This window comes from Chelmon rostratus, chromosome 9, assembly GCF_017976325.1.
Source record: "Chelmon rostratus isolate fCheRos1 chromosome 9, fCheRos1.pri, whole genome shotgun sequence".
Classification (NCBI taxonomy): domain Eukaryota; kingdom Metazoa; phylum Chordata; class Actinopteri; order Chaetodontiformes; family Chaetodontidae; genus Chelmon; species Chelmon rostratus.
Genome location: NC_055666.1, coordinates 26557301 through 26576507, shown reverse-complemented (window position 1 = coordinate 26576507; position 19207 = coordinate 26557301). Strand labels below are relative to the sequence as shown.

The 19207-nt window shown below is 42.8% G+C and overlaps 1 protein-coding gene across 1 annotated transcript; it reads right to left on the bottom strand.

The window, feature by feature from the left end:
- Window positions 1-5482: 5482 nt before the first annotated feature.
- g3bp1 (GTPase activating protein (SH3 domain) binding protein 1) lies at window positions 5483-16053 on the bottom strand. The gene is made up of 12 exons (XM_041944007.1): window positions 15932-16053; window positions 12611-12727; window positions 12311-12392; window positions 11428-11601; window positions 11212-11302; window positions 10370-10463; window positions 9655-9901; window positions 9235-9339; window positions 8413-8530; window positions 7766-7891; window positions 7025-7134; window positions 5483-6715 (listed from the first exon to the last, which is right to left on the bottom strand). Exons 2-12 carry the CDS (start codon window positions 12703-12705, stop codon window positions 6464-6466), a joined length of 1494 nt encoding a protein of 497 aa, XP_041799941.1. The 5' UTR covers window positions 12706-12727; window positions 15932-16053; the 3' UTR covers window positions 5483-6463.
- Window positions 16054-19207: the final 3154 nt, after the last annotated feature.

The window sequence follows — 19207 nt, the reverse complement described above, 5'->3', positions numbered from 1 at the left end:
TGTATCAAGGAAATGAATGCAAATCAATACAATGTACCCACAGGTGTAGCAGTGGAGGTGAGGACAGTCTACGGAGGGAAACCTGAGTTATCACCTGGAGGGAAACCTGAGTTATCACCTGAAGAGTGAAGATGTGAGTGTGTGTGAGACACACACACACACACACACACACACACACACACAGCTCAGCTTCTCACACACCTCCTCTCAGGACTTTGATTTCCTCTCCTCCACTGACTACACTTGAAAGGTGGGTGAGGACAGAGCCTGGAGCTTGCTGAAGGTGTTGGTGTGTGTTCATGTGAGTCTGTACAAACACACTGTGTCTGACCATAATAATGTCAAACACTGTTTGATTTGTACTTGAAGAAACAGAGCAGCACCAAATTACAGCTCTTCATTTATACTCTCTACTTTAAACAATGTCAGCTGAATGTTGGGAGTTTATATGTAACATGTATCTTATATTCTTAGAGCCCATTAGCAGACAGGTAGGGAGGTTCAGTGTCTTGCTCAGGGACACATGGCACTCAGTGGACTCATTAATTTAGCAGGCTACAGCCTGTGTGGACACATGGCTAGCTTGTATGTACACATACTGTATATTCTTGTGTGTATCAGTATTCAGCGTGAGTGCCGCCCGCCTGCTGTGAACAGACACATTATTAGTGTTTGTGGACCAACATGGCCTCTAGCAGGTTCTGGTCCAGCTGGCAGCAAGACCCCAAGCAGACAGTGTACACACACACACACACACACACACACACACACACACACTCATTGCCATAATGCCCATTAGCCCCTTACCCTAACACTTAGAACCAAGTATTCAACTTCAGACAGCCCTTTGAAGTTGTGAGGACCGGCCAAAAATGTCCTCACTCTGTCCCGGTCCTCACTACAGATCAAGAACAAGTACAGACACACACACCTGAATTCACGTGGGTCACTCATTTTGTGAAAGCTCAGGTTGCTTCACCCATAGATACACACAGTCCCAATAATCAATATTTTATATACATTGACAATTAATCAAATCCAAAAATAAATGGGGTCTTAGCTCAGAAAGACCCACTGAGCACTAACTGCCCAGCAGACAAAGTGCAGAGACCAGGTGGTGAAGCAGCTAAGGAGGGACAGGTCGGCCTGTATCTGCTGCTCATGTTCAGTAAATAGGCAATCGTTTGGTCTGGACTGAAATATCTCAATAACTTGATTGCTGTGCAGGATGAACTTTAAGGACTTTTCCTCTAGCGTCAACATGAAGTTCAACAACTATTGAATCAAATCTGTTAAACACAGCCATCGTCCCTGCAGGACCCTTCACTTCACCTCTATCAGGTCCAAACACTTTGGTTTATGACCAAACAGACCTGCAAAACTAACATTCCCATCAGCCTCAACTGTACTGTGCTTAGTGCTAATTAGCAAATACTAGCATGCTAACAAACTAAACAAGAGGGTGAACATGATAAACAGTATACCTGTTTAGCAGCAGCATGTTAGCATTGTCATTTTGAGCATATTCAAAGTAGAGCCTCACAGAGATGCTAGTGTGGCTTTTGACTCATGGTCTTCTGCCTACTTAAGAGTTGCACTTATTTAGTCAGAGCCTCTTCTGAGGGCTTTGAGGGGGTGTACAGACTGTGCTTGATTGACGTCTTGATTGCATCATTCTCATTGGTTCACAGAATTTGGTGACCTCAAGTAATCAGACACCTGTGTGAGCTTGCAGCCCTTAAAGATGCAGCCATGTCAATCTCATCATCACTAAAATAACAGTATAGCCTTTCAGAAATTATACTGTACCATCTGAGACCAGGAGATAGTCGGTCAATAAGGATTATAATAAAAGCAGAGTAAACATAATCTGATGCTTTTTGTTTGAATCCTTCTGCTCTCACAGAAATCATCTTCATTTTAAACATCCAGTGAATGAGACTTTCAGCTGATGGGAGGTTTGAACCTGGATGTTTTCAGTTGAAATGCAGCCTCCTGACTATCAGACCAGGTGAGATGAGTCGTTTTGAACTCAGCCTTCATGAAGTGACAGGCGAGAATGCCCGTCTCATACATCTCGTCCTCTCTAAACTCGACCATGGCGTGGATGGAAACTCTCAGCTGAAATGGTTAAACATTGTGTTGTCCGCAGCAGCAGTCATGGCTGATTGTGTATTCACAGGCTGTCATGGCGCAGCTATCCTATGAAGAAGAACAACTTAAACATGCCCTTAAGGACTATTAACTCTGGGAAATCAGGATTTTAGTGGGTCTCACATGCTGAGATGTGGCTGCTTTACAAACAGGCCTGAGCTCAAATCATTATTCAGCTCACAGTGAGAAATTATTCAGGGGACTCTGTATATGACGCGCCTACTGAGAGCTTTGTGGTCCATTTTACATTAATTAGACAGCTGAAAGTAGAGACGGACAGAAGTGGAGAGACATGCTGAACTGTACAGAAGTCCCTGAGATTAACCTGAGGCGTCTTATCCAACAAGGTCTGTCAGTTACTAAAGATTTAATTAATGAAACCATGCATAACATAATTTGCAATGATCTTACCAGGACAGTAATCAGGACAGCAAACAGTGGTGATGAGGCTGAAACTATACAGGTACACAAAATCAGCCGCAGCTACAAAAATTCCTTTAAACTGTAAACAAATAAAATTAAAGTCATATGAAAAATGTTGGGGGTAATTTTCTATCTGTATATATTTATTTCTACAGTCTTTTTGAGCTCTGTCCTGTAGTTACAGTACATACACCCTTTAAAGTACTTCATGCAAACAAAGAGTTGTACAAATTATAATTACATTAAAACAGTTTCTTAAAATGAAATGTATCTAAAGAAAAGAACACACATACAAGTGGTGTAAGTGTATATTGACATATAAGTGTGTGTATTTCTGCACACACCAGTCCAGTGTTAAAATGAACCTAACCTTTGGGGGCTCTTTGATGACTTCATATTGAGATTTCCCGTCATTACACGACAGGAGACGTCCGAAAGCTTTTTTTTTTTTCACAGCTTGGACAAAAATGCATCTGCCCTCCTGCTGATTGCATTCTGTAATCTTGCAGCCGCTGGAGAAACATTACATTAAAACTGGTGATTTATGGAGGCTGTTTGCCTCTTTTCTGGGACTGTATCGATCCTCCAGGGAGGAATCAGTCTTTTCTCTTGGCTGCCTCCACAGAGAGGTCAGAGGACAGCATCAGTTACAGGACAGAGACCCCCACAGCTGCTCAGCACTCAGCTGCAGAATCTCAATTAGAGGAGTGTGTAAAGTCGATGGTTTTGATCCACTGTGAGAATACCTGGAGTGTAATGTGGTCACCTGGAGGGAGAGGGCGGGCATAGACAAAGTTCTGGGATCAGGTGAAAAGGACAAGTTAAAACTGTATGACGCAGTAACTTTCTTTCTGAGTGCAGAGGAGGAGGCTGAATATTACAGTAAGTGTGTGTGAATGGAGTTGAGATGCATTCACTCAGATACTGTAATTAATTAAAAATATCTGAAATTTGTACTTGAATATTTCCATTTTATGCAACTTTATACTTCTACCACAATACACCTCAGAGGGCCATGCTGTACTTTTGACAGCTTTAGTCGCTGTTACAATCTTTCATAAACCACGTATCTCCAAACTTCTTGATTGTGAATGTTTGTGATAAACTAGAGGATGAAGTTTTGAGAAAATTCTCCTTCTTCAGCTAAATAAACTGTTTAAAAAGCCTCTCGGATCAGCTGGAAAATGCATCGTCACAAAGCTGAAAACAGGCTGTTTTTCTGAGAGACAAGGTTCTCACAGGACGGCCAGGGTACAAACGTATGATGATCTTATAGAATATGATGCATCGCTGTAGATTAAAGTAGTTCAAATGAGCTCAACCTGATACATCTACAGCAGTAAAATGCAGCATCCACATTAATGCAGCAGGAATGTTAATCCACAACATCAGATATGATAGAAAAACACTGACAGGAACAGTTTACTGCGACATGAGTACTTTTACTTTAAGTACTTTAACATTTTGTTGATAACAAACACTTTAAACGCACAAGTATTTTCAGTGTGATATTAGTACTTTTACTGAATACTTATCAACACTTTTAGTCCCAATCCAGTGGCATCAGGTAGCTACAGGTAAGCCTGCATATGAAACCTCAACACTTTCAGTACTAATCTCTTGTCAGATTTGTAATTACACTCATTTTTATGATCTACTCTTTGATCGGATTAAAAATATGTTGCCAGCTAAAGCTGCCTGCGTTTACACAATATTTAAGTCACGTTTAAAACTCTAAAAATAAGGAAAAATTCCCCAAAAACACAGGAAAGCACAGAGTGTGTCAGTGCACAGCTACGCAGCCGGCAAAACGTTTGTTTTTTTTTTACTGCAAGTGATTGTGAAACTAAAGATTAAAGCTCCAACAAGGGGATTTGGGGTTGATAAAAGAAGTACATCAATGGCTGCTTTGTGCATTTAGTCCTATATCTGACAGTTACTTCCAGCATTTAGTCATTTTAACTAGTTATTAAGGAACTGTGCCAGTAGGGGTCGCTATAGCAACAGTGTGTTTGACATAACTACCCACTCTGCCCCTCTTTAGCTGTTCATTAATTAGCATTAGCATGAAGGGAACCTTACCATTCAGCAACTTGTAGTTTTGTCCTCACAAGTTCTCCTTTCCTGTTTGAAGTTTAGTTCGGAATTGTTTCATTGCATTTGACCGCGTCAAATACCAATCGTGACAGCAGTGTTCGTTTTCTGACCGATAAAAACCTTTTTCCACAGCAGACATTTTGAGCTGATGATGGAAAAGCACAGGCAATACTAATAACATTAACGATGGCTCTGTTCTAGTCCAGTGTCCCCATCAATCAACACAAGGACCCTGAAACTAAGAGGCTAAATGGAATTCAGCCACGATCCATGTCTATTTACACCTGGACTTTCCTGCTGTGACATGTCAAACTGCCTCCTGCATCCTTGTCGATGGAATGAGGCTCAGAAAGAATGCCGCCATCATCAAACACCTGTGATTTTCCTGCTACGACAAGAAAATTAGTGAAGTGTGGAATGAAAAATACAAATACCTGTAAAGTGTCTGATAATGAAAATTAACTGCAACAAAGACCAGAAAAAAAAAGTTTTGTATTATGAAAAGGTGTTTCTGGTCATTTTCTTTATAAATTTCATTCCCTTATCTCACACCTTCAGTTATAAAAATCACCACAGGGTCTCATCTGGACCAGTAAATGTTATACAGGAGTTAACTGCATGCACCCTGCAAATTATCAAAAGAAATCGAATAACTTGTTAAGTACATGATCTGTAAGGGTTTTGATGCAATTCCGGGTTGGTTCTGGGGGTCAAAGTCCCACTCTGCCCTGGTCACTACTGATACCCAACACTTAATGTAAACGGTCTAAAATGAGCAAAACTACAACAGATCAAACAGACAAAAGGGTTAAAACAGTAAATCACTTTTAATTTAGTTCTCTCATCGGCAGGTGAGTTCATTTTAAACGTGATGACAAATGAAGTGCATCGGTAGAAGAAGCTTAACAGGATTTGATACATGCTCCATTCAGACGCGTCCGTGAATCCACATATTACAAGCCAACATTACTCAAATAAAACCACTACAGTTCAGCTCTTGACCTGATAGAATAAAAAGATAAGACAGATCCATCGCTAGATACAACGGTGGCAGCAATACACAGGATTGCCCAAGCAGTAAAGTACACGTTCCTTTAAGAAACAGGGAGAGAGAACGCGAAAAAACTAACCTCTGGGTTTTTAATCCCCAATTCAAGTAGTATTTACCCTTTTTTCATGTGTTTGCGTGTTTCGATTTTGTTTAATAAATTCAAGTTCAGCATGAAAAACGAAACCAAAAAAAATGACAAAGAAAGTTCAGATAATACATGTTGGTGGAGGAGGCGACAAAAAGGAGGACAGCAGGAGGAGATGGAGAGGAGGGGGAGGGAGTGACATTCTGGATTCCTCAGGGGGAAACAAAAAGCAGCAGGTGAGAAAGAAGAAGAACCACGTGTGGGGGAGGAAGAGGAGGCAGCCATCCTCATGAGAGACATGTAGAGACTGGCTGTTGAATTCAGCAGGAGCTGGCGTGACTTGACGTGAAATCTCTCAACCAAACCTGCATCGATTACTAACAGAAATCCCTTCCAAATACTCGAATACTCTCACATGTAGGAGGAAGAACGAGGAGGGAGCAAGTCAGCGATCAGGGCCCGTCTGTGTAGCAACCCAAATTTTGACTTAAAAATTAATCACTCCTGCTAATTTTTGCTCCTAGGTGCAAAGTAAAGAAGGGCTTTTTGTTAAATGTTGGGTTTGTCCAATTGGTTCCTGCTGCAGTCAAACCGTAATCACTCAGAAGTTGAATCCAAACAGTAATCTAACTCAGGTTTGGCGCCCCGCTGCCTCACTGGCGCTGGGCAGAGTAGCGGCCCTCGCTGGGCCCGGCGCCCCGCCCGGAGCCAAAGCTCGGTTTCTGTGCCATGCCTCCGCGAGTGGGGGGGCCTCGGGGTCCGCCGCCGCCTCCTCCTATTCGCTCCCTGGGACCGCCGGGACCCCCTGGACCCCGGGGCCTCATGTCCCGCCTGTCGCCCTCCCTGGCCGACCGGGTCTTCTTCTCCTCCACGTTCAGGCGGACGTCGCCTCTGAACTTAATGGGCTGCGGAGAGATAAGAATTAAAACTTATTACAACTTAAAAAAGCTTCCTTTTTCTATTAAACCCCAAATGGTCCCAACAGTAAAATTAAAACTCAGCGCCTTCAGGTTTTAACTGACTGAATTCAATATGTAAATTCAATAAAATACCAACAGAGGAACAGAGTGAGAACAATAATTACCAACAGCCATTTCCTCAGGGTATTTCAAATATGCAAACTGGTCTCTTAGCAAATGAACGGCGCAGCGTCCGAGAGAGAAACGTGAAAAACATCAACAGTCCCGACAGTAAAAACTATGAAGTTGTGTTACCCTGTTGCTGAGGATCTTCTGCACAGGCTCAGAGTCGTCAAACACCACAAAACCAAAGTTCGGTAGCTTCCCTCCACTGTTGATCCTCAGCTCCAGGACTGTACCATACTCTGTGGACGAGGGGGGGAGACGCACGTTAAGAACTAGACAAGCAACCAACAAACTGTTTGGTAATGTGCAGGTCAGCATAATACACTTAAAGAAAAAATATAGATTTACTATCAGATTGTAATTCAACAGAAACAGCAGTAGCTCTTTGGAAGCTCTTCTACTCGCATGTTTTCCATCGTTCCCTGTTTTAAACTGTCTTCAGCAGTTTGGACACGTGCAGGTTTGTGTTCTGACTCACACGTTTGCACTGAGTAGAGTAAGCTGCCTGCTTCATAAGCCTGTCACGGCTTTATGAACCACTTCCTGCTAAACACTTCAGCACTTATTTAAACTTTCGATCATCCACGACTTACCAAAGGGTTTTAAGGTAATAAACAGGACAGCTGACGACACGTCTCCTGATCTTCTACAAATATAAAGAGCTACCATCTGTTGTACGTCTTGGAACCTTGACTAATAGACATTCTGGGTGTCGTGTGTCTCACAGACAGTAAAGGCCTTTGAGCACACTTGTGAGTTTGGGTATATAAATAAAAATGAGCTTGTATGCACACTGTTGCTGTTGAGTACAGTTTTCTTTCGCCATCGTGTTTTTGCACGGCTGCAGCAGCGTCACCTGACCCAACTTACGTTCAAAGAACTCCTTGAGTTCTGTCTTGTCCACGTCGTGAGGGACGTTGCCCACGAAGAGCTGCTGGGCGTCGGGGTACCTGACCACCCTGCGACCCTCGGACTCGCCCTGCTCACCCTCCCGGACTGAAAACAATTCGACACAGGGACATACGCTGTGAGAATACATGCAGAATAATACCTGTTTTAGCAGTGTATACACTGTAGTGCAGATGAGCCGTCTGTATACATCCAGCTTTACAGTCAGCCATAACGAACACCTAACATGTACGAGTGATGTCAGGTTGCATTTCTTTGTTATTCTCTTTATTAAAACTAACTACATCACATGCTGGTCAACAATTGCATTAACAGACTGGGTCACATGTACTATACATGCACTGTATTTCCACAGCTACAAGTACTATACTCGCACAGATGCAAATATAGAATGTGTACTTCCACAGATACACACTTTTACTAGCACAGAAGTTTTAAAGTTGAACACATTCAACAGCACATATCAGACATGATTATGTTTGGTTTACACTAGCGGCCTAATGCTTGGTTACCTGTCAGAATACCTGCCAGTTACATCTATCTGGAGGCCAATCAGCTGCTGCATATACTGTGTGTGTGTGTGTGTGTGTGTGTGTGTGTGTGTGTACCTGGTCTGGGGCCTCTGTGTGCCGGCGGAGGACCTCCAGGCCTCTGTTCCCTCGGTCTCTGGTCTCTCTGTGGTCTCTGTGTTGTTGTCTGGGACTCGGGCTTCACCTCCACTCTGGGCTGAAACAGTTAAGACACTTTTGTAAGAAAAGAGGGCGAGCAGGCTTTTTGCTGTTTGGATTTATGACTTGACTTCGATTATCATCACAAAGGTCCAGCCGGCAGGAGGGGAAACAAATCAAGTTTCCAAAGTTAACTCTGCTTTCTGGGAGATGCAAGACAAGCGTGTGGATTGAGGACACATTTCAGTGGATCCTAAAAAGCCTCAGCCCACCCTCAACACACCCATCTGCTTTCATCTTTACACAGTACAACAGAAGAGATGAAGTTACTGGAAATTTTCTTTAAAAACGTGTGCTGAAGATTTGGAATCCTATTTTTTTCATGCATGTTTTCAAAGTTTTGAAATGAGGTAGTTAAACATAATAAATTAAACATAACGAGTTGAACCATATGATTCTTGAAACAACATTTTCCCAAATTCATTCAAACCAAATTGTCAATCTAAACTACAAAGCTTTGTCTCATTGATACAGTGGAACACAAGTGCACAAAACGTTTTTAAATTTGCAGCAATTTGCAATCTTGTATTTTTTAAGGATACTTCTATTATCTCAAAACTTTTTGAAGCTTATGTTAACGTCTTAACTGTCTCCCAGTGGACAGCACTTATATGTTGGATTTAATAATCCAAGGTCAGGTTCAGTGCTTGAAATTAGACCTTTCGGGGTTTTAAAACCAGGATGAGGTGTTCCCAAACCTACCGGTGCTGTGGGAGTGACTTTGACGACGTGTGGGGGGATTCCTGAGACTGGGACAGCCCCGCTGGGAGGGAGGTTCTTACTGGTGACAGAGGCCCAGGAGAACGGCTGCGGGACCAAACACAGGACACATTTAGGCCTGATGAATGAACAATGATAATTATCTTGTCACCAGCATTACATCGGAGCCTCATTTCAGTCAATTCCTCTGTGTGAGATAGAATGATTAAAAAAAAAAAAAAAAAAAAAAAACATATCCTGCCTCCCTCTGCAAAACATTTGAACATCACATTACTGTATATTAGTTCTCTCCTCGCTGCAACTTCCACTTTCAGCTACTAATCTTTCGTTCTAACACAGCATCTCTGTTACTGGTTTGGAGCCAACGTTCGCACTGAGGCGTCACTTCACGTTCAGACCTACCCTGTTTTCTTCTGGAGCGGCGGGGGCGGGCTCTGCGGGCACGGCGGCAGGTTCTGCGGTGGGCGGGGCGGCGGCGGGGCTTTTCTCTGTCTGGTCGTCGGACACGTGCGCGTCCGTCTGTGTCTCCAGCATCGTCTCCGCCTTCAGCTCCACGACTGCGGCCTCGGCCTCCTTCTCCACCTCTGGCTCTGGTTCTGGACTCGCTGCTGCCGCTTCCTCCTCGTCACCAGGAACCGCCGGCTCTGAACTGAAGGGACGAGAAGGGGGGGGGGGGGGTTACGAGCGTGTTGCTTGTGCTGTCAAACAATGCTCACATTCACGAGTTGTGAATGCACATTTTGTTGATGTTGTTTAACAATTAAACAACTAAAAGAGAACAATGTATGCATTTCTTTATGCTGCTGTAACATTACATTATATTTAAGAGTAGGATTTTATAAATATAAGAGCCAATGAAATGCAAGATTGAACATGTGATTTTTAGCATATTTCTTTATATATATTTACAATAGGAATACATTTAAAGCTCCATGCAATGGGCTCAAACTGCTTATGCTTTGCAGATATTCCTATATTCCTAAACAGCAAATTTGACAGGTTTTAAGAGTGTCCTCATATCAGAGCACACACTTTCCCCAGGCTGGACAATGCCAGTATCACATGAAGCTCTAAATGGCAGCTAAAGGTCTGGGAACCATGAGCTTAAGACTCTCACCAGGCTACCGGGTCGTAGAAGGGAGCAGACTCCTCTGCAGCAACGTCAGGGGAGGGAACCCTCTCCTCGATCTCCTCCACCTCATCCTCGGACTCTGAAAACACAAACAGAAACACATTCAGAACAAACATCACATCTCCCCCTGCTGCTCGTAATCGGAATGGGACTGAGAGGAACTCATTCCATCATCAATTCTGCTTGTCCGTTCAATTCTATTGATTTGTGATCAATTTTATTTGGGCTGGCTGCAGCCAGAGCACTAGCTGTATCAGCTGTCATCAGCTCTGCCTGCCTGGTGCTAATGTCGCTATAACAATGCTTGTTAAAAATCATACGAAACTCTACTGCAGGTACAGATACAGAAATGAATGCTCAGGTCTGTACGTATGTGAACTAGTCTGAATATAACAGAACAAGAATGACTGGATCGTTTCAGTTTCCAACAGAGGACAAAAGAATCACATCATGATACAGTGCAGTATTAAATATTGGAACTTGTGTTTTCTCATGTTCAAATTCATGCTTTGCAAACGTTCAATCTAATATTCCCCGATATCAAAGGCTTTAAGGTTCTTAAACTTGTTCAGCAGCTGCAACTGTCAGAAATAGACAGAGCAGTTCAAAGAGAGACGATCAAAGCATGCGAGTTATAAAACCACAGCAGCAGAAGTGTGCAACTTCTAAAGAATAATGAGAAACTTGTCTCTGTAACTTAGTTTATCATAGGCCAAATAATATCGAGATCAGAAACATATCTGTTGTGAAGATGAAAAGGCAGCAGGAGAAAAACAGAAGTGAAACCTGGTGGCGCATGAACGAGTTAAAAAGTGGAGTTCTCTCACCTTCTGGAGGCTCAGAATCAGAGTCGCCGAACACCTCGTCTTGGTAACGAAACACATCGTTGTGGACATAGAATTTGTTTGCAACGGTACCCTGAAGGAAAAACACATCAAACACTTTATACAGCACGTCGACCTTTACTGCAAGAAACCACCAAAACATGAGCCTTCACACACATGCGAGAAGTCTGATCTTAAAGGTTCGACAGAACAACAAACCTCGGGCGCCAGCACAAAGGTCTGCATGAACTTCCTCATGGGCTGCATGTTGTTGGACAGCTCGCCCATCACCTGCACCACCACACCCTCGTTCAGGGTGGCGTGGGCGTCCACGTGCCTGATCTTGGTGTGACAATCACGGAAACTCAGAGCCATCACCCGCTTGTGGATTTCCTGCAAAAGAGGAGTAAAACTTCTGACTCTTACATGCTCACTGGAGGAGTTTACCTCAAAAAATGCATGTTGCCTCTTTTTTAATGTCTTTGCTCTTCTGTTTATGTTGTTGATTTGCTTCTTACAGTCCTGCATGTTTGATATTTTGTGCTATTTTTTTTATTGTGAATATTTGTAGCTATATTTTGTATAGAAATCTTTGCATCCCCGTCGGTGCAATTGTAATATATCACAAGCAATAATATGGCACACTCTTTCTGCCTGCAGTTGCTTCAGCTCACATTATTTCTCCTCAGAATTTATAGGAGGAGGAGATGACTTTTGTATTCAGGTGTTGCACCTGAGCAAGGCAGAGAGACTAAGAATGAGTAAACTCTGGTTTTTAATGAAACTAGTTCAAACACAACGGGCAAAAGCACATTTGCATAAAACCACCAGTTACGAGCAGAATACAACATCCAGAAATGTTGCAGCAAAAAGTGTTCAGTTGTCCCAGAAATTCTTTATCAGCTTCTTAAAAGCTCCTTACAGCAGGAGACACAACCGTAACTGTCCTTTTTGGATAAAACGACTCCGGCAAACAACTTTCCTCTCAGCCCTCTAGCTTTTTTCCCCCCACTCAGTGTTGGTACGTGGGAGTTAAGTGCACTGCCGCTCTATGGAAATAACCTTTTTAAGAGTCGTTATCTGCAGGAGGAAGCCTACTTACAGATTGTCCATAAACAGCCTCTACTGGTTTGCCGTTGCTGTCCAGGCCGCCATGCACGTAGGAGGAGTTCTTTCCATAAAACCTGAACCGAAAAACAGAAAGGTTAATTTGTTCCACAGAGGGCATTTAATCAGAGGAGGTGTTGATATATGCACATTAATATTATGTAAAAAGGCAGACTTAAATCCACCAAAGACTAAAGATTTTCCTTTACTCTGCAGAAATACAACAAACTCACACTTTGGTTTCAGCAAACTCTGAGTAATAATCACATGACAGAAAAACAGGTGATGGTCCTACCTGTGCAGGTAGTCGGGGGCCTGGTTCAGGAGTGTGTAATACTGTCGGACAAACTCTCGCCCGACCAGCTGGGCACTTGGCTTCTCCATCACCATTTCTTTGGTCAACTGGAAATCTCTGTGAGGAGGAGGAGAAGGGGGGGTTAGATAAACTGATTCCTCGCTGACACACCGAAGCATTGAGGGCACAGTCGACACTAAACGTGGTCATCCAAATAACTGGGAAGGAAAACTTAATGCAATTTATGATGAGTTCCAGTTATCAAATATTGATTCTCAAACCCATGTGCATCTCTGGTTTTTGTTGCAAGTTGTGACACCAAATTACTAATTTAACTTCTGGGGATAAAGAGGAGCATGAACCAACTGCAAGACTGGTCAAATAATTAGTTAATACATTGACAGTTTTTACACTTCCCAGACGCTAAAATGTGACGACTTTCTGCTTTTCTCTAAACTGTTGTTTGGGCAAAATAAAACATTTACACCTCGGACTCTGGGTAACTGGGATGGGCATTTTTACTGTTGACAAAAAATTAATGCTTTAAAAATTAAAAAAAGTGGAACAAAACATCGGTACCAAATTTATGCTATGAGCTCAGTAAGTTCACACTTTTTACAGCAATAGCTGAACAGCCATAGTGTCAAACAACCAGAGGATTACAGGATGTCATGACAGCTATTGTGGTAACCAACGAGATGGATAGTGGTTTAACCTTGTGTCTTTGATGCTCTTCAATACTTCACCTAATATCACAAACTCACCACTTTGCATTTCGTAGAAGCCGTAACACTTCTGAGAATGAATGTGACGATGCGTCACCCTGGCATCCTGACCGGAGAGCAGTCAGACCAGAACAGTCTGAAGTGTAAATCAGATCAGATAAACGACCTCTGATTTCACATCAGCATACAATATCAGACTCTCATCACGTTACGGGCTCATTTCCAATTTGTTTTTCTGGACAGTGCTGATATGCCAGCAGAATGAAGTGTGTTTGATCTGCAGAACTGACTGATTCTGACATTTGAGATCTGACAAAAAAAAAAAAAAAAGCATTTACTGTCCCATCTGGGTGCACCGACATGAAAACAGGCCGCCCAAGGCATGGAAAACAAACAGACATTAGCCGTTTGTTTTCATACTGTGTGGATACAAATCTGAATTTGCAGTCATGGTACTCAAATGTTACTTTAGCAGCCCCAATTCCTCTACAGCATTGTCCTTCTTCAAAAATGAACCAATGCACACACAACCTTTTCAAGGAGGACATGTACCCAACTACACATCAGTAGCTAGAGGTTCAATAGACCCTGGATATAGATGTCACTCTCTGTCCCACCTAATAAAAAAAAATGTTTGTTACTTATACCAAACTTAACTATTGTCACCGATTTCACCTACATGTGAATACCTTTCAAGACAGTCTTATCAGATGATTTTTTTCAATTAAAAGGCTGAAGCATGCCTCCAGAGGTCCACTTTCTTCAACATTCACTGTACATTTTTATTTGTTAACTACAACCCAGTGCAAGCAGTCGCCTGTATGAATATATGCACACAGTCCCTACATGCTTGTCAGACTTGATAGATCACCCATCTGACGCAAGATACAAGTCTCCTCAAGTTGATTTTCAAACTATAACTACATGAATTAAGACTGGTGCCTGCCTGGAAGGTAGGGAAACTAATTTTAGGATATGACTGGTGATATTCCATGTTTTTGTGCCTGTCAACAATCCAATGAAAGACCAAAACCAACAGCGTGTCTCATTTTGTCCCAGCATGTCTGTGACAGTCAACCTCAAGCCTCCTGGGTCCTACAGTAGGTGCTTGTCTTGAAAAACAGGACAGAAATATGCAGTTCATTTACAAAAATGTGAAAAGGGAAACAATTTGGTACTGTAGTTTCCTACATGTGTTACTCAAACTGGAGTAAACAGTGAATTTGATGGCAGAAAGACAGTGTGTGTCAGATTGATGGTGTGTTCAATGTGGTTAAATAGTGTTTTTGGACATCAATGGAGGTTTATGTCACACACAGAAAATTACTGGGGTATTGGTCTTTCTGAGGGGTTTGTTGACAACAAATATGTAACATATCACCAGTTTTACCCTCTAAACCCTACAACACAAAGAACACAGCCAAACAGTACTGCTGAGTATATTTCATTGGAGAAAGGGAAGCTAAAACATGCAAATGCACCGTTACGGTTATACAGCAACCGCATAACCGAGTTCTGTCTTTAATGGACTGTCTGCCACACAACCTAAAGCCATCTGTTGTCCTGACACACACTTAGCAACCAACACACAACCAGCAAACATTAACTGATCGCTCTAAGCCAATCACTCGAACATGAAGCACAGAACGGCCTAAAGGCCGGGCTGGGACAAAGCTAATGCTACCTGCTAATATCAGGAGGCTTTAGTTCGAACGGGTCCAAGTGTATTTGAAGAATCAGTACATATAAGGAGATGCTACACTTCAGCAGCCGTGCCAGAATGCAGCTAGTTAGTGCAAAAGTGCAAGCATGGCACGGAGACAAAGGCCACGCCGTGCCCGCAGTGACGGTGCCATTCACAGTATCCACCGGCCTACACACACTCACCGCCAGTCATGGCGGCTCCGCGCGTCGGTGGGACTTTCGGGCAATCCACCGGCGCTTTCCAGATATAACCTGGCACAAATGGCACGCTGGCCTACTACAGAGCTAAACCCTGACAGCTGGACGAGAACACGGCCCCCAAAGTAGGGCAGACACGGGCTATAGCTAATGTTAGATTTCAGGAGCAGCCCCAACACGTGTCCCGGCCGGTCCCCAGCCACACTTTTCATTCCTGCCGAGCTACGCTAGCCGGCTAGCTAGGTGAAAATAAGGACACATAATTAAAGCAGATATGGAAAATTGTAGGGAAAACTGACGAGCAAGGCGGTTAATAAAGACAGGAGGGGAGGGCGGTAGTCACGACTGAATGAAAGCTAGAGGTAGGCTACACATAGGCGGTGGATATCTCATGGAAGTCCAAATGAAACCAGGCAGCGGTGGCAATGGCTATATCTCGGCTTGTCAATTAAGTCACAATTGCTTCATCTCCTGATGATAATTTCAAATACATGAACACTATGGGTGTTCTTAAATTTCAAGCAGCTCCGCACAACAACCGTGCTATAATGCCGATGGTAGCTAAGAGCCAACGTCTCTTCACCAGGACGTAGACGAAGCCCGAAAAGCGACCCAGTTAATCTACAGTGCACAATAAGCAAATATCGACTTCTTAACGATCATTAATTATAGTTTATCCAAGAGAACAACTTACCAGTGGGTCAATTATCAAAAAACGTTGATTTAGAAACAAGTGATTTCTTTGAATCACCTCAGTGGCTGCCAGAAACACTAGCGGCTTCACAACGTGCTGGAATGCTCGGTTACCGGTTTCAGCTCCGCAACCGAACCTGACATCCCGCCCGTTACGCATGATATAGCCAATAGAATTGAACCATTGCGCAAGCTCCACCAATTATCCAGCACTACTGCAAGCCCCCCTAAATTACAGCCAATCCAGAAGAGCTGCATCGCTACCTGGTTTCTCAATGGGCCCAATCACGTTACAGTAATGGTTGAAGGTGTGATGGTTTCGCCGGCTGGCGTATACCGGTTGGTATTTAGCTCGGAACGGGCGGTGCACCGGAGCTTCTTCCCCGCTTGGGGGAGACAAAGCTTTATTCGGTGTTTAAACTGACTTAATTAGCGCGAACGAGTCATCAGATTATGCAGATTCTTCTGCCAGTTTAACTGGTTTAATGTATTAAAGAGAGAGTCTGAGTTGTTGTTATCATTGAGTGTTGTGTCAGAGAGGAGAAGAGTTAAATGCATGTGTCTGTCCTCTGTCCATCATGTCTATACTGTCAACTTTTTAAATACAAGGCAAAATGCAACAAACTGCAACATGTTGTAGATTATGTCAGGTGTTCAGGCTCTTTGGTCATGGCTTTACAGGCTCTCTAATGACTTTGACACTGTAGAACTAAATATTTTATGACAACATAATCAGAACTCAATGTCCACTTACTGTCATGTCTCCTCGTGTTTGAGGTTTTGTTCACTGGCGTCATGTTGTGTCTTGCACTTCCTGTTTTATTGTGAAATCCAACTTTCCTCTCGTTTTAGGCCCTTGACTTCCTGGTGTGTTCCCCGCCTGTCTGATTGTCTGCCCCACCCTGATTGTCTCCACCTGTTGCTTGACCTCGTGTATATATTGTCTGTGTTTTCTCCTGTCCTGTGCCAGATTGTCTTGTATTGTCATTGGTTCACGTCAGTCCCCTCTCGCTACCTTGTAGAATATCTTGCCTTGTCGACTTAGTCCTTGTTTACATTTAGTTACCGTTTTCACTGAACACCTTTTGTTGTATTTTGTATATTGAGAATTTTTGTTATTAAAACCGGCTTCGAGCCTCTTTTTGAGTTCCAGGAGTGTCCACAAGTTTTGCATTTGAGTCCATCCTCCTTGTGCCTGAGCACTCTGATACTTACGAGCTTTCATCTGCGTCTCATGGTCTTCATGGAGTTTGCTCAGTTTTCACCCCTTGGCCCAGGTGTAACCACACCACATGGCTGGGCTTCGTCAAACCAGAAGGTCAAGAATAAAGCTTTACACTCATTAGAATAGAACAAAGGAGTCGGTGCACTGGGAGACAAACACACCTAAGTATCTTCAAAAAGTAATAAATAAATCAAACAAGTTGTTTTTCTTAATTCAAACAGTGTTTTCTCAAATCTTTACCCAGAAACACTGGTTGACAACAATGTATATTATACTAGAATAGAATAGAATAGAACATTTGCTGTAGGCCCCTGTTTGGGGGTAATTTGAATAAAAACACCCTTTTTACGCAGGGTTGCTCTGAAAAACAGGTAATAATGCAGAACCTGCCTTAAAGCTCTTATCAATCAAGTTAATAATGCTATTTAATGTTGCCAAATAACTTAATTGAATTGCCTTAAACCATCTGATACACAGTGCATTTGGGGCCACTTTGGAGCTGCTGTCTTTGCCATTTAGCAGCTTTAACAATAGAACAGATGATGCATATTTTCAATTTTCAGTAAAAAAGTCAAAAATAAATTAATAAATATTAAATAAGTGAACTCAAAGTCAGCGGACATGGAATCAATTCCACCTCTGGTTCCATCAGATGATCTGAGATCTGATCTGACTTTAGATCTGAAATCTGCCTACATGCAGGTACAGAAGGCTGTGTGGAAGACTGCTGTTCGCTTAAATCAGAAAAGAATGGACTATTTATTCTTGACTCTGATGCATGAAACATGTCATCGTGGTGTGAAATGTGTCACTGCGGGTTCACTGTTTATTTACTGGCACCGTCAACCAGAAGAGGCAAGATCAACATGTCTATAGGTATGATTCAGAGCGAGACCTGGTGTGTGTCTGAGCGTCACTGAGATGAGTTTTTAAAGTGTTTGCAGTGACATCTCCCCTCGATAACTTCCAGAAGCAGGGCTTGTAGACAGGGAAAACCTGCTTTCCTCCGCCTCTCAGCGTCTGTATGGGGACAGAAAGTGAAGGAGGAAGCTGAGAGCGTTTTTCCCTGCTGTGGCTGAGAGGAGGGACTTGGTCTTTGTGGACGAGGCTCGGCTGTTGTTTCACATTCTTGACACTGGAGTCTGGATGAACGGGTGGGGATGGTAAAAGGGCGCTCAGATCTCCCTCTCCAGTCTCCCAGGGGACCATGAGCAGCTTCGTGAAACTCAGTAACTTAAACCCACAGCCAGGGGACTTCATACACGTGAGCCATGTAAGGTAGTCATACAGGAAATACTGTTTACAGCTCATGCTTTGTTTTGAACAAAATGTTCTTGCGGTTTGCCTCATTCAACGTCCCCTTTTCACGCACATTTATACCGCGTATGTTTTCTTTAGGCTTTGGTGGGTTTTGTAAGAAAGAAGTGCACACATATTGTATGTTTATATCCAAAACATTTATCTCTAAACCTTTTTAACATGTCTTTTTCAGTGTTTGACTGAGTTCAAGCCACAAAGTAACATTTCCAAAAGTACATTTGTACACAATGCTAAATATCATTGTTTCTGCAGCTTTGAATGCACATTATTTTATAGGGAAAATGCATGAGAACGCCTGTTTTTACCTTGACCAATAGAACGGTAGCTTATTCCAGTCTCTTTAATCATGCTAGACTTGTTTTATTAGGCTTTAGGTTTGCTTTAAAGGTCCTTACAGTTCATCCACTCAGATGTTTTCATGTTCTGTCTGATTAGAAACCTTTAAAACACATTAAAAACAAGGCGACGGCGCCACAGATGCCTGCTAACCATTTTCTATGACAAGTGACGAGTCTCTGATGAGGAACATGAAAAGACCACAGGCAGCGACGGTCGGCAGCCGGGTTCACATACTGAACGAACATGTGATGTGAAAGGAGCATGGTAACCAGTCACATCTGGTCCTGGTCTGGTCCTGGTCCTTCAACTCGAGCAGATTAGTCCTGAAGGAGGGCTGTTAACGTGCCATGAGCCCAAATGTTACAAAAAACATACAGACTTAAACTGAGACAG

What these genes read in the sequence shown, in the direction of transcription:
- g3bp1 (XM_041944007.1), bottom strand. Translation starts at nt 12,705, where the DNA reads ATGGTGATGGAGAAGCCAAGTGCCCAGCTGGTCGGGCGAGAGTTTGTC. An exon ending in TGATTCTGAGCCTCCAGAAG is followed by an intron (nt 10,464 to 11,211) that starts GTGAGAGAACTC and finishes TTGTGTTTTCAG; the next exon opens with AGTCCGAGGATGAGGTGGAG. An exon ending in AAGTCACTCCCACAGCACCG is followed by an intron (nt 8,531 to 9,234) that starts GTAGGTTTGGGA and finishes TAACTGTTTCAG; the next exon opens with CCCAGAGTGGAGGTGAAGCC.